The sequence below is a fragment of the Hippoglossus hippoglossus genome, chromosome 24 (genome assembly GCF_009819705.1).
Source record: "Hippoglossus hippoglossus isolate fHipHip1 chromosome 24, fHipHip1.pri, whole genome shotgun sequence".
In the NCBI taxonomy this organism is placed as follows: Eukaryota; Metazoa; Chordata; class Actinopteri; order Pleuronectiformes; family Pleuronectidae; genus Hippoglossus; species Hippoglossus hippoglossus.
Genome location: NC_047174.1, coordinates 332,501 through 347,613, shown reverse-complemented (window position 1 = coordinate 347,613; position 15,113 = coordinate 332,501). Strand labels below are relative to the sequence as shown.

Genomic DNA, 15,113 nt, shown 5'->3' with positions numbered 1-15,113 from the left:
TATCAACAAACACAACCAAAAAGACTTAATATGAGTGTTAGTCCTCCTACCTGCAACCACACAGCAGCAAGAGGGGAACACACACACACACACACACACAGACAGCAAAGAGACACACACACACACACACACACACAGACAGCAAAGAGACACACACACACACACAGACAGACAGAGACACACACACAAACACAGACAGCAAAGAGACACACACACACACACACAGACAGCAAAGAGACACACACACACACACAGACAGCAAAGAGACACACACACACACAGGCTGTCAAAGAAGAGGTCGTCACAGAGGAAACATTTTCTGCCAAAAGTAAGTGGACATCTCCATATGAGTGATACATATATTATGATTATAGATCTCCTCTGTCCACATACCTTTGGTCAGTGTAGATTTTTAAATGGTTCATTAAATGGTCTTACTACTGAGATAAATCAAAGACTTTAAATAAAGATCAAAGACTAAATAAAGACACATCTTCACTTCCTCAATGAAACCAAATGATCTCGATACAAACGCTGCCATCTTGTGGTGATGACGTCATTTGCAGTCAGAGTCTGTGTATTGAGGTTCCATACATGCTTTTGACCAATCATGAGTAAGCTTATGATCACACTGCAGCCAGCCACCAGGGGGCGATCAATCTTTATTTACCGTCTATGGAATAAATACTTGAATGAATTTAACACTTCAGGTTTTTTTTCCGCAGCATATTTTGAAACATTTTTCCACAAAATTCTTTCGGACAGATTCTTCAGAACCTTTAGAGAATTTTTAAAAAAGTTCTGCGAGCTGTAAAAAAACTTGATAACAAAAAAACACAACAACCACAACAATGCGTACGTCCATCATTGTGCTTTAAATGTGCGAGGGAAAGTTTGAACTTCGGGCGTTGAATCAGATTTTTTGATCTGGAGCTTCCTCTTCGATCAGAGGACGACACATCAGAGTGTTTGTCAAACAATAGGAAGTCGTCTTGACGTCACTCTGCGATGAAGTGGACGAAGGTGACAGGAAACGCTCCCCGTCTGGTCGGCTCTCCTTCAACGTGACCGATCTGAAACAGACAAGATTCTCTGGAGGTCAAACACACATCAAACATCAAAGAAACATCAAAGAAACAAACAGTGATCCCAGCGCTGACTCACCAGCCACTCAGTGTCCTCCTCCCTCTCCACCACGATCACCTCCCCCTCACTGAACGTCAGCTCGTCTAGATGATCGGCTGAACAGTTGTAGATGGCCTTCACTCTCTGAAGCTTCTGCTTCTACACAACACAGAGACACACACACACACACACACACATTGACTCTGAGGACACACACTGACTCTGAGGACACACTCTGTCTCTGAGAGCATTTGGTGTTTTGGTGACAGGATGAGTCTGGAGAGATTGAGATGTTCTGGGTGAGTTAGAGGCTGAGATCCACTGAACCAACCAGACGTTGATTTAAACTTCCCTTATCCGTCCCTTTGAGGAGAGTGTGCACCACACAACAGTGTCGAGTCACTGTGGTGAGGGCCGAGTGTTGTTGCTGCTATTGTGTTTGAGGACTTACGGAAAAGGCGGTTCTGGGTTGAGGTGTTGGAGGAGCCGGACTCTGAGGAGATCTGGATTGAGAACCTACAGAGAGACAAAAACGATGTAAACTAGTGTGTTTCTGTGTGTGTGTGTGTGTGTGTGTGTGTGTGTGTGTGTGTGTGTGTGTGTGTGTGTGTGTGTACCTCGTCTGCCCACAGATCGGGTCCTGACAGGTGGTCTTTGTGGAGGCTTTTTCACTGATCTGAAATCAGTTAAAAATAGAGTTGAGTGATAAAAACTCTGGGATGTACCATGTGACCAGTGTGGACCGATACGTACCCGGTGGGTGATTTGGGGGATTCAGGAGACTTGGGTCCTGGTGATTTGCTGGTTTTGTGGCTGGGGACAGGAGGGGTTAGAGGTGGAGCTTTGTACTGGGGGGGTGAAGGTATGGAAGGTGGTGATGGGACTGGAGGGGGGGGGGGGAGTCCCAACACTGGTGGAGCAGGCAGCGGAGGGAGGGGGGTGTTCCTGGCTGAGACGGTCCTCATTTCAAACAGACTGGACTTCCTGTTTCCTGGAGGTGGGGGAGGAGGGGGAGGAGCTGCTGGCAGCACTGGGGGAAGAGGAGTGGGGGGGGGTTAAACCAGGAAACATCTTGCGTCAAGTTTCAACCAAATTTAGTTGAACTTCCAGAAAATCATTGAATCAAAAAACTGGTACAAAGATACAAAACAATCACAAGACAACAAACTAACACAAGGATACAAACAGTGCCCCCCCACAGAGAAATCGTGACGATGTTTTTCGGCAGAGGCAGCGCGACGCTACACCCACCGTACATGGAGGAGTTCCTCTCAGGGGCCTGGGGGTTCGGGGGGTCGGACGACGACCTTTGTCTTCTGACGGTTTCCATTGCGGTAGGTTTACCGTGACCCGATACTGCAGACACACAACTTTACTGTCAATTTTGTTCCAGGGGAAAAGCAGCAGGTGAGGATTCTGATCAGCTGATCGACGATCAAAGCTTCAACTGATCGTTCAAAAATACAAAACAACATTAAAGAATCTCTTCAAAATCGATTAACAACGCTGAAAAAGAAAGTAAATTAAAAAGAGTCATGTACAGACGGACAGGCCCCCGACTGACCCCGCCCTCTGACCTCTGTGGGGGGCTCTGGGAGGGAGTGGTGGCGTCGGTCCTGCCGGCAGTAGGTCCAGCATGGTGCCGTACGTCTCGTTGCTGATTATGGTGCTGGGAACCTGAGGCCTATGTTTGTCCCGCACCACGCAGGCGGCGTCCCTGGCCAACGCTGCCAGGTTGGGCTGCATGGGGGAGCTGCCCGGGACGAAGCAGCTGACTGGACGCTCCTCGCGGCGGTTCGGTATGGGCTGCGCAGAAAAGGGGCCGTTATACAACCCGAACATTTCCACATTTTGTCTGACTTCACCGGATAAAACCAGCTCACCTTGTCCTCCATCTCGTCCTCGCTCTCATCCAGGTCCTCGTTTTGGAGACGCCACTCGTACTCGACATGAACGTGAACGTTAAACTTTCCAGTCTGAGCCTGAGTCAGCTGAGGACGAGACATCACTCAGATTATATATGTGGAGATGATTTTATACAGCCGAGGTTAGTGGCAACGAGACAATAAGGAGACAAAACTACAAAAAGCTTCGAAACAACGACAAAGATACAAAACAACCACAAATGTTGTCTTCTCACCAGCTCTTCACACTGAGTGTGACGGAGACGTTTGGAAATGTCCAGCGGCGTCTCTCCTGCTTCGTTTGCTGTCGAGATAAATTAACGACAGTTTAGAAATGAAGCTAAACTTTGGCAGTGTCACTCGATTAAGTCTCAGTTCAAACCTGATTCAAGCTACTTAAAAAGAAGCTACATGATTGTTTCTGGAACGTCTTGGACTCGTGTGGGACGTTAGCTGAGCAAAGACCGACTCTATGTACAACAGTTTGTCGTCTTACTGATGGACACGGAGGCTTTTCCTCTCAGCAGCAGTTTGAGACACTCGCTGTTGTCGGTCAGGCAGCAGTAATGCAGCGCGGTGCTTCCTCTGGCTGTCTGCTTGTCCAGGTTCCCGCTGAAACACACACAGGGACAGAAAGTCACTTAATCTGACATCATGAAGCGATGTGACATCCGACCAGCAGAGGGAGCCCTTCTGAAACAACATGTTTTCTCTGAGAGTTTGAAGCGTCATGTGTTTGTTGTTTCCTTTGATCTGTTCTGGTTTCACATTGTTATTTAGGGACTAAAGAATTTTGTCTGACATACGTACGTCCTGTCTTCTTCACCTACATGGGCGGAGTCTACCTATACTTGACTCTGATTGGTTTGTAGACGCCTGACGTGGGAGTGTGGTCAGTTGGGGGGGGAAGTCCTCTTTATGTTTGAATGGAGAACATGAATGAAGCGCTTCATCTGGTTGCCATGGTAACATCAATATGGTATGACTTACGTATTACGCAGTGGAAGGTGATTTGAACAAAAGTGTTTTACCTCGACGTCTCGTCCCTAACCCTAACCCTCCGAGAGAGGAGATAAATCCCGGCAGCAGGAGGAGAACATGTGTTTGTTACACAACGTTCACAAACTTAAAGACTAAACAAATAGAGTCACCATCATGTTGTTTTACGCCTCCTCCAACCAGAGCAGGTTCAGTTCCTCCAGGTGTTCTGACATATTTCATTCACTGTGACCTCAGACCACCAAAATCGAATCAGTTCCTCTGCAGGTCAAACTGACTGTTTTTAAACAATTTGAAGAAATTCCCTGAAGGCGTTCCTGAGATATCGTGTTCACAAGAGACAACCCGAAAACACAAGGCCTCCGACCACTGTCACCAGCAAGGACGAATGGAAACTAAACTAAAAACAAATGAATGTAAACTTCAGCGTTCTCTCAGGACGCCGCCCACCTGTGATGTGGTGCAGCAGTTACCTGTTCTGAGCGAGGAAGTCCACGATGTGGAGGGAGTTTCTGTCGACCATTCGGACCGCCAGATGGAGCACAGTCTCTCCAGGTTCCTACGAAGAACAAACAGACCTTCAGGGTAGAGCACAGAGTGACCGTGTGTCAACCGTTCGATACCATCACTGTAGTCGTACGTGTTCGTTGGGCTGCGGGATGGCTTCCATCAGGTCCACCCCCTCAGCGTAGACCTGGATCAGTGACAGGATGTCTCTGCTCCTGACGGCCTCGTATAAAGCCTGCAGTCTGGACTCAGGGTCGGCACACAGCCGACGAGCGAAGCGCTTCTCTGTGTACTTGGCCGGGATGTAGTCCTTCCTCGTCTGCCTGGAAACCGGCCGAGCACAGAGAGAGGCGGAGTTAGTGTGTCACCTTTTAACCCGTGTTTGATTTCCCTCCTTTTGGATCATTCTAAGAAAATATGCCCATCACTCACATGTCGCTGCTCGGATCAGGTTTGGTTACGCCCTGCGCCGACAAATCTGCCTCCATGATCTCATTAAAACTGGCATTTCCCACGTTCTTCGCCAACTAAAACACAACAGCATGGGTTCATCAGCGACGACACACACACACACACACACACACACACACACACACACACACACACACACACACAGTGTATCAAGGGTTTTTCATATTCACCATAACAGCCGAGTTATTTAAGAAAATAAAAACATTTCTTAACAGTTAATTTAATTAAAAAAACTGTCACACAATAAAAAAACTAAATCCACAGATCAAAAAGGAAATAAAAGGTGGAATTGGAAAGAAGTCATGAAATCATCATAAAGGATTAAAGTCATTTTTGAACAGAAGTCAGATTCAAACTAATCCTCGGTGCTCTGATTTCCAACGCTCCTCTGCAGACAGTGAAGTGGACTCACCAGCAGCTCCGAGGTTCCCAGGACGTCCAGGTCCAGACTCTGGATCCTGGAGTAGTGGACGCCCATCTCCCTGTGGATCCCTGAGCACTCGATACAGATCACAACCCCCAGGTTAGTGGACAACCAGGTCGGACCTGAGGGACCAACCAGAGACCAACGTTACAGACACACAACCACAGACACAACCACTACAGACACACAAAACAACTACAAAGATACACACAAAACAAAGCATTAGTTCAAATAGTATTAGTAGCAGTAGAGGTATTAGTAATATTAGTAATAATAACAGTATTAGCACAGTAGTATTATTAGCAGTAGTAGTATTAGCAGCAGTATTAGCAGTAGTAGTATTAGCAGCAGTATTAGCATTAGCAGCAGCAAAATTAGCAGCAGTAGTATTAGCAGTACTATTATTAGCAGTAGAAGTATTAGCAGCAGTGATATTAGCAGTAGTATTAGCAGCAGTAGTATTAGCAGCAGTAGTACTAGCAGTAGTAGTACTAGCAGTAGTAGTACTAGCAGTAGTAGTATCAACAGACCGGGGGCTCCACAGTCGCAGCAGCCGTCGTTGCCACTCATCCGCTTCACCTCTCCTACAATGGCCTTGGTCAGCTCCTGGACGATGTTGTTCTCTCCTTCGTCCTGGTCTCCTTTAAACGCCTGGTTCAGCGCCTCCTCTTTACTATTCTGCAGCACCGACACCCAGCTGCACAACACCACAACAACACAACTTCACACACTGCAGCAGAGACAGCCGCAGCTTCACTTCTCTGATACTTACACCTGACACTCGGCTTCGTCCTCGGCTTGGAAGTGATAGGTTCTGTCGTCTGAGGGAGGGAGACGGACAGGAGACGGACAGGAGACGAGAATCAGACAAAAAGACGTGTTGTATATTTAAGTGTGAGGAGTGTGGTGTCTGCAGCGTACGTGAGAACAGGTCGAAGCTTCTCTTCTCCTCAGGGTTCCTCTTCACCTGGCAGGTGAGCAGGTTGAGTTTGGCTGGAGGTCTGTTGGCCTGCGAGACGAGGAGCAGGGAGGAGAACCAGGGAGGAGAACCAGGGAGGAGAACCAGGGAGGAGAACCAGGGAGGAGAACCAGGGAGGAGAACAGATTAAAACAAAATGTCCGTCAGTTTTTCTGGAACAATCTTTGTTAAAAGATCTTAAAGTGAATGTCTGTCTGAAATAGATCTTTAGTCCTGATGACACAGAACATTCACACAGTACATCTATCTGCAGCACTTTCTGTGTGACGAGCAGTTCAGGATTCAGTGTCTTGCCCAAGGACACTTCAGCATGATGGGGAAGACAGGGATCGGACCTTCTGGCTGGAGGACAACCGCTTTACCCCCTCAGCCACAGCCAAACCAAAGTCTTCAATACAAATTCTGTCATTAGGTTCAACACTGAAGAGGTCAAAGGTCAAACGCTGATTTACACGTCTTCTACAGACTGCAAGTGATGGCTCCCAAAAGTGAAACCAAAACATCTCCATCTCCCCCTGGTGGCTTGCTGACAGGAAGTGTTCACGTAGTTACTGCGTAGCTTCTGGTCAGTTTGCAGTAGGATGCTAGAGGTTAGCTTTTAGCAGAAAGTTCAACGGTTAGCGCTCAATGTTACAGTTAAACATGAGGATTCAACTGACTGCTCACTTCCGGATGCTAACAGGCTAACTGGCTAGCTCCCGAGCTATCTGGACAGAACAGAACAAAAGAAAGAAAATAAGAAAAAAAAGACTGTAAGTCCATGAGTAGACTTCTGATAGGACGTGCAGGCAGGAGGGCGGGAGCTTGTCATGCACGAGGACCAATAGGAGAAGAGGGCCTTGCGTCTTACCGTGCCGTGGCAGATGGTCAGGAAACCGTTCCGCACCGAGCACTTCCTCTTCTGCCATACCTTCCTCAGCCTGAGGAGGACAGTTCACATGATAAAGAACATACACTGCTGCAGTGACACATGACGTTAGTAGAACTCCGCCATGCCCAAGTTCTTTTCCTGAGGGATTCTGGGACATGGACTTTACTCACCCTTCACTTTTCTTGTAGAGGACTCCGGAGCACTCGGTGCCGTGGGCCTTGTTTCCCTGAAGCTGATGGAGGCTGTAACCTGCGTTCTGCTTCGCCTGAGAATCCTGTTACAAAACCCAACGTTAACCTCCTGCCAACGCCCCCTGGAGGCTGCGTTTGTATTTGCAGACAAAGTGTGAAGAAACAATCATATAATTTATATAAAAACAACATGTCACTGATGGTCTTTATATACAGTCGCTGATCATCTTCATATACAGTCGCTGATTGGATGTTTCCTGCTGAGGTGCACTCTGGGAGTTGTAGTTGTGTAGCCCACCTCTTTGGACTCCGACTGCAGTGAAGCCTTCAGGACGTCTCGGAGCTGATTCAGCTGTTTCCTCTCTCCGTCCTGACTCTGTTTAATCTGAGGGACACAGACACAGAAGCTTAATGCCGGTTCTTCACTATAATCTCCCTTCTCGTCTCTTGTTCTCACCGTGGTCAAGTCTGTGGACAGTTTCTCCACAGAAGGTCTCAGACTCTCCACAGCTTTCAGTCCGTCCTGGAAAAAACTGAACACAGAAAAACTCGTAAAGCTCCAAAATAAATATTGACTTTTTTAAAAACCTACACAAAAATATATATATAACATACAAAAATAATATAATAATAATATACAGAAATCAACGAATAGATGAAAAGCACAATTCTTCAATTGTATATAAATATTAATGATCTCATTGTTTTGTTTTTTTTCTCCATTTTTCTCATTGTATTATTATTATATGTTTAAATAAATCATGTTTGACCAAAGTATTTCACAAGGTTTAAAATAGACATTTGCATGAACGTGTTCTGGCGATTCCGTGACGTACTTGTACTGAGCGTGGAAATACTTGATGAGGTTTTGGAGGAAGTCGACACCTTTCTTCACTTTGATCTCGTTCACTTTGAGGAGATACTGCAGAGAAAATTCCTAAATTATTTATTGACAAAAAAACACGACATCATAATGTAAAAAAAAATCTAAATATGAAAGCCCACTTCTGCCAATGATGAATGATTATAACATCCTATAAATCAAAATAATCCTCAAAACAATGAGAATCTTGTTTCATCATTTCTACATTATAATGACTTAAATCATAAATAAATAATAATAATACACACTTCACATTAGGGAAGAAGAATCCACTTTGAAATAGAACAGAATTTGGGCCACTCTTCACCTGTATGAAGGTGTGAACCAGTGTCATCTGACATTTGTTAAAAAGACGTGTAAATGAGCGTGACCTCTGACCTCTGGATGACCTCACCTCACACATCTGAAGCTGGAACATGCGTCTCTCCTTCTCCATCTCCTCTGCGATTTCTCCTCCACTGAACTCTGTCCGGATCATCCCGTGCTGCTTGGCGTGCTCCCTCTTCTCCTTCTCCAGCTTCACACTGCAGAGGTCAAAGGTGGAGTAAAAACTCAGAAACCATTACAACCAGTGTCTGGTTTGAACTCTGTGTCAAATGAACTGTTAGAATAATCATCTCGATCTGACGACTCCACGAGCAACAGGAACACAGGGTTAGGGTTAGGGTTAGGGTTATGTGACTAAAAAACTAACTAAACCCCGCAGCTTAAACGATTTCCTGTTGTGAAACTTAAATGATCAATAAATGTTTTTAACAACACAGATAAACACCTTTTTTAAGTTCTATTTTGTTCTTAAATATATGGTGTGTTTTTTTTTCTTTTTGTGGTTTTTAATATAAAAAAATCCAGTTTCTATTTCACCAAAAATCAGTTATTTTATGAGCTGAAGCTTTGATTATTATTTTTAATTCACAGGATTCAGTTTCTACTTGTATTTTACTTGTAAGAAGAAGAAGAAGGAGAAGGAGTAGGAGAAGAAGAAGAAGAAGAAGGAGAAGGAGAAGAAGAAGAAGAAGAAGAAGGAGAAGGAGAAGAAGAAGAAGGAGAAGCAGAAGAAGCAGAAGAAGCAGAAGAAGAAGAAGGAGAAGGAGAAGAAGGAGAAGAAGAAGGAGAAGGAGAAGAAGAAGAAGGAGAAGAAGAAGGAGAAGTAGAAGAAGGAGAAGAAGAAGTAGAAGAAGAAGAAGAAGAAGGAGAAGAAGAAGAAGGAGAAGGAGAAGAAGAAGAAGAAGAAGAAGAAGAAGAAGCAGAAGCAGAAGCAGAAGAAGAAGGCGTTCCTCCGCAGAGTGACTGTGAGAACTGATGAATGTGCTGACAGTGGTTTCGTTTCCTCACAGTTTGGTCTCGTAGTCCTTCCAGGCTTTGTCGAACGGCTTCTTCAGGTCCTGCAGGAGGAGACGTCACATGATTAGTCAGAGAGGAAACTGAGTCCTGCTTCATTTCATTTATTTTACTTTTAATTATACGACAAAAAAACTATTTGAATTTAAACAATGTCAGTGATTAAAGCTGAAATAATCTCCGCCCATACTAACACATATCACATGACCATTCACATACTCTGGTCATGTGGTGTCAACAGGAAGTAGATTGTCTCCCTCCTTTGAGGAACAGTGATGGTGAAGAGTCAGAGCAGGGATTTCTTTGAAACTGTTACTGACAGGAAGTGTTAGCTTTGTGTTCACCGCTGGTAGTCGAGTCATGTGACTGATGAGAACCAATCAGGAAGAGAACGTGGGCCTCATCTGTTCAGACTAAAACACAACCCCAGAGTTTTCACACTAAAGACCAGTTAACACAAGTCTCTGATTTAGAGGAGGAAAACTCCGTCAGGCGTAACCATAGCAACAGCAATGAGTTTTAAAACTAAAGCTAAGTTGTGTGGGCGGAGCCTGAAAATGTACCCTTGTTCGATGGGTTGCTGATGACACAGACAAAAGTTAAAACCACAGACTGTAAATAAAGATGGACGACATGACGGCTTCTCTAAACTGAAGCCAAAGTGTATATGTCGCCCCCTGGTGGCTGCCAGCAGGTTTAGGTAATAAACCTACTCCATGTTAGCAGATGGGACATGGACCAAACTAAAAAAACAAAGTAGACGTTAAATAAATGTTTATCAAAGATGTTTCTGTCATTTCAGGTCGTTCTTATCTCTCTGATGTTTGTTCAAGTTTCTGATCAGTCTGGTTTGAATCAGTTATTTGATGATATAAAAACAGGCTGAGACGTGATGATTGACAGCTGAGACTGACTCCTGATTGGTTGAGAGCGATTGCAAAGCTCCACTTCACGATCATTACTGAACAGACTCTGAGAAAATTAGCTTTGTTTCTGGAGGCAGTGGAGACGTGATGTCGTGATTATTTACAGTCTAAGGTTTGAACTAATGTTTCTGTTTAAAGCCGGTGAAGAAACCTATTCAAACTTTTTAAAGCCTTGTCAGGACTTTAAAAAAATGGATTTTGACAGTGCGATGTTTGAAGAGTTCAGGCTGAAGAAGGAAACTCAACACAAACCCCTTTCACTCCTTTCAGGTCGCCCTTTAACAAACTGTCCAGAGGGAACGTGATGATGTTGTTCATGTTCTGCAGCTGCGAACAGAGAATCATGTCAACGCTCAAACGTTTCACCGGATGTTCAACAGATCCACTCACATCCATGTTTTAGTTCCTCACCAGGTTTTTGAAGAGCGCCGTCAGCTCTTTGGTGAAGACGGCGAACTTCAGGAAGGCGGAGCCAGCGTCTGCGTCCTCTTTGCGGACATAGTTGTCCCCGAACTTCTCCATGGACTGGATGTACTGCTCCTCGTTGTCCACATGAGCTGAAACACACAGGAAGTAGATGATGGCGGACTTCAAACTCAACCTGTAACTTAACGTCAATGTTCTGGCGCCGCCTCTGGTCTGAATCCTCCTGAAATCATGTTCAGTATTGTGCACCAAAAATATTTTTCCTACTTTATCAATAAACTTGATTTTGATCCTGAAATGATTTGAACCCATGAATAAATAGGAATTCAACTCAGGTCAGTATGTGTCGAACGAAGAGATGAAAAGTAATCAGCAAATATTTAGATTATCAAATATTTCAAATGAATTATAGGAAAAAAGTATCAAACTGAAAATAGTAAATGTGAATATAAGGAGTCTTTGTTCCAGATGAAGAAGGAAACGTTGCGCAGCCTCTTCTTGTCTCTCCCCCCTCGGCATGCTGGGACAGGAGATCGGCATGATGGGAATGCTGGAGGTGAGTCTCCACTTGCTTGAACACAAACCCACCAACCACCCTGACGGAGCAGCAGCAGCCAAGGGATCTGCTGGACTTCTTCACTGAGTGAAAGTTTCTCCTTTCATTTATTTGTTAATAAAGTTTCATCTCACACGTTTATGTGAGCAGTAAGAAAACAATGGATTGATCGATTAGTTGATTGATAGGAAATTATTCAGCAATTTTTATTTTTCATCAGATTTTGACCTGAATACTTCTCCACTGAACCTTCCCCCTTTTTAAATATAGTTTTGGGTTTGTCCATTCTATTGTAGAAATGTGGTGGCTCAACATGGCTGATGTAGAAACAAAGGTAACGAGGAGGAGGAGAAGGAGAAGAAGGAGAAGAAGGAGAAGATGATTCAGAAGTCTGAAGCTTCACGTGTTGGTTCCATGTTTCCTTTGATCTGTTAGTTCTGGTTTCACATTGTAATTTAGGGACGAAAGGATCTTGTCGTACATACGTACGTCCTGTCGCCATCACCTACGTGGGCGGAGTCTACCTATACTTGACTCTGATTGGTTTATAGACGGCGTCTGACGTGGGCATGTTGTCAGTTGCCGGGGGGGTAGTAGTCTTTCTGTTTGAATGGAGAACATGAATGAAGCGCTTCATCTGGTTGCCATGGTAACGATGGTATCACTAGCAGCATTAGCACCTTCAGGTGCAGAACTCCAAAGTAGAACAGTACTACAGTACTCCACAGTATTATGTGTTTTAACACACTTTGAACTTTATAACTTTATTGATATGTGGCTTAGACAGGAAGTGGCAGACTCACTCTGACCAGATGTGTTGATGGACTTTACCGACTTCTTGATCTTGTACAGAACTGATCGATCCACGTCCAGAGCCTGAGGATGACAAACAGAAACGTTACTCCAGAACCAGAACCAGGAAAACTCCAGTCACTTCCTGTCGCCGAACTTTGTAACGGCTGTTTTGAAAGCTGCTAAATGAATAAAGTTATTATCATTATTATTATTATTATTACAGTGAATTTCGCTGCTCTTAATGGGAAAGTTTGACTCCATATCAGACTCATATGAGGTCACGGGGAAATCAAATCAGTTCATCTGAGAGTCCCAGTGAGCATTCGTTCAAAATTGAAATTGAAAGAATTTTACTCAAGACTTTCTTGAGATATCGTGAAAATGAGAAGGACAGACGGATGGACTATATGAAAACATAATGCCTCCGGCCACTAGGTGTCGCCAGCGCAGAGGAATAAAAAAAACACATAACCAAAAAGAGTCTTGTTTTGTTTTGTCAAAAACTGAGTAAACAGAAGTAATCAGATTACACCTCTCCGCTACAGGACGACAGGGACCTGAGAGCAGAACCAAACATCTGAAACACGAGCTGTGATTGGTCGACAGGAAGCTGAGGGTGAGCAGCTGCAGAGGTAAACTTCAGATGGACGAGTGGAGACGAGACGGACGACGCCCAGATGAGCTTTAACTCCTGGGGGGGGTGAGACAGGTCGTGTTGGGACTCGATCAGACGTGGGAGGCTCCACCATCGCCCTGGGGAGGAAAAGGTCCCAGCACGCAACAGGAGGAGGAACAACAAGCTGTCCTGACTTGTGTGAGGTTGAATGTGAAGAGACATATTAGCGACGCGTTACAGACGTGTTAGCGACACGTTACAGACGCGTTAGCGACGCGTTACAGACGCGTTAGCGACACGTTACCGATGCGTTACAGAGACGTTACACGTTGATTTTCACGAAACATGGCAGAAGGATGTGTAAGAGGTAAAGAATAAATGGATGCGGATCTGGACCAGGGGCAGATCCGGACTTTTCTTTAACAGGATGTTTTCATTACCGTTCACCCTGATTATCTTCTCCTGGGGCGGGGCTGAACAGCACGCTCTGGGAGTCCATACCTCCACCAGGCTGATTCCCTATCTCGCCATGTCAAAGCAGGTGAAAAGAAATTCCTGGATCCGTCACTTGATTCAGACCAGTTGCAGAGTTTAAAGAGTTTTTCCTTGGGTCATGTCCCAGCCTCCATAAAATTTCATAGAAATTGTTTCAGTAGTTTTTGTCTAATCCTACGAACACTGCGACTCAGTTCCTCCACTATGACTGAACCAGTCTCTTGTGAGGACCAGACTCACATTTCTACGTTAAAAGTTCTTAATCAACCATTTACTATTTACAGAACAAAAACTATCATAGTTTTCAACTCGAGTTAACGGACGAGTCGAGTGTGGTTGTTGTTGTGTGTGTGTTGTTAAAGAAAGTGTTATTATTTATTAAATTATTAAAAATGTCTTGGATCCGGCCCCTGATCCAGATCTGAGTTTTTCTCTGACACGTAAAACATCAACACCAACAAGTTCAGTGGAAACTAACAGGAGGTGATATTTATGAGTGTGACTTGATCTGAATTTAAAGTTGTCATGATGAGACTGAGTCACGTTTACTTTACGTTTAAAAACCTCCTGGAAACTCTGTGACGGAGCCTGAAGTGGAGTGTGGTGACACTGACTCCCTCCCTCTGACCTTTGACCCTTTCTGTGGCAGTTAACACACAGTCACTGATCATCAGTGTGTTGCAACACAACGAGCGTGAGCAGGAGGAAGTGAACTCGGTTCCTCTTCTGACTGAAAAACACTTTTCTTGTTCTTTATCTTCAGCTCAAACTAAATAATTAAGTCAATTTATTGTCCTATCTCCCTTATGGGGACACAGCAGGTCCCTAGTGTATTGATTGTTTGTGTGTGTCTGTGTGTGTGTGTGTGTGGTATACAGTGTGTACAGTGTGTAGTACTCAGTGTGTAGTACTCAGTGTTTAGTACAGTGTGTAGTACTCAGTGTGTAGTACGCAGTGTTTAGTACAGTGTGTAGTACTCAGGGTGTAGTACAGTATGTAGTACGCAGTGTGTAGTACGCAGTGTTTAGTACAGTGTGTAGTACTCAGGGTGTAGTACAGTGTGTAGTACTCAGTGTGTAGTACAGTGTGTAGTACTCAGGGTGTAGTACAGTGTGTAGTACTCAGTGTGTAGTACTCAGTGTTTAGTACAGTGTGTAGTACTCAGGGTGTAGTACAGTGTGTAGTACTCAGTGTGTAGTACAGTATGTAGTACAGTATGTAGTACAGTGTGTAGTACAGTGTGTGGTACGCAGTGTGTAGTACTCAGTATGTAGTACAGTGTGTGGTACTCAGTGTGTAGTACAGTGTGTAGTACAGTGTGTAGTACTCAGTATGTAGTACAGTGTGTAGTACAGTGTGTAGTACTCAGTGTGTAGTACTCAGTGTGTAGTACAGTGTGTAGTGCTCAGTATGTAGTACAGTATGTAGTACAGTATGTAGTACTCAGTATGTAGTACAGTGTGTAGTGCTCAGTATGTAGTACAGTGTGTAGTACAGTGTGTGGTACTCAGTGTGTAGTACAGTGTGTGGTACTCAGTGTGTAGTACAGTGTGTAGTGCTCAGTGTGTGGTACTCAGTGTGTAGTACAGTGTGTAGTGCTCAGT

At 44.5% G+C, this 15,113-nt stretch overlaps 1 protein-coding gene across 1 annotated transcript in view; it reads right to left on the bottom strand.

The window, feature by feature from the left end:
- Positions 1 to 849: 849 nt before the first annotated feature.
- Positions 850 to 15,113, bottom strand: part of asap2b (ArfGAP with SH3 domain, ankyrin repeat and PH domain 2b) — a 14,669-nt gene continuing 405 nt past the window's right edge. Inside the window, exons 2-28 of the mRNA XM_034580602.1 lie at positions 12,407 to 12,479; positions 11,033 to 11,178; positions 10,874 to 10,948; positions 9,690 to 9,739; positions 8,749 to 8,878; positions 8,308 to 8,393; positions 7,929 to 8,004; positions 7,770 to 7,856; positions 7,451 to 7,554; positions 7,260 to 7,329; positions 6,352 to 6,439; positions 6,203 to 6,251; positions 5,961 to 6,127; positions 5,419 to 5,552; positions 4,968 to 5,062; positions 4,669 to 4,858; positions 4,502 to 4,587; positions 3,526 to 3,641; positions 3,266 to 3,333; positions 3,009 to 3,116; positions 2,703 to 2,931; positions 2,377 to 2,481; positions 1,879 to 2,155; positions 1,743 to 1,801; positions 1,577 to 1,641; positions 1,165 to 1,284; positions 850 to 1,073 (exon numbers count right to left, since the gene is read on the bottom strand). Coding sequence (XP_034436493.1) covers positions 999 to 1,073; positions 1,165 to 1,284; positions 1,577 to 1,641; positions 1,743 to 1,801; positions 1,879 to 2,155; positions 2,377 to 2,481; positions 2,703 to 2,931; positions 3,009 to 3,116; positions 3,266 to 3,333; positions 3,526 to 3,641; positions 4,502 to 4,587; positions 4,669 to 4,858; positions 4,968 to 5,062; positions 5,419 to 5,552; positions 5,961 to 6,127; positions 6,203 to 6,251; positions 6,352 to 6,439; positions 7,260 to 7,329; positions 7,451 to 7,554; positions 7,770 to 7,856; positions 7,929 to 8,004; positions 8,308 to 8,393; positions 8,749 to 8,878; positions 9,690 to 9,739; positions 10,874 to 10,948; positions 11,033 to 11,178; positions 12,407 to 12,479 — 2,928 coding nt within the window. The 3' untranslated portion in view covers positions 850 to 998. The remainder of the gene's footprint in view (positions 1,074 to 1,164; positions 1,285 to 1,576; positions 1,642 to 1,742; positions 1,802 to 1,878; positions 2,156 to 2,376; positions 2,482 to 2,702; positions 2,932 to 3,008; positions 3,117 to 3,265; positions 3,334 to 3,525; positions 3,642 to 4,501; positions 4,588 to 4,668; positions 4,859 to 4,967; positions 5,063 to 5,418; positions 5,553 to 5,960; positions 6,128 to 6,202; positions 6,252 to 6,351; positions 6,440 to 7,259; positions 7,330 to 7,450; positions 7,555 to 7,769; positions 7,857 to 7,928; positions 8,005 to 8,307; positions 8,394 to 8,748; positions 8,879 to 9,689; positions 9,740 to 10,873; positions 10,949 to 11,032; positions 11,179 to 12,406; positions 12,480 to 15,113) is intronic.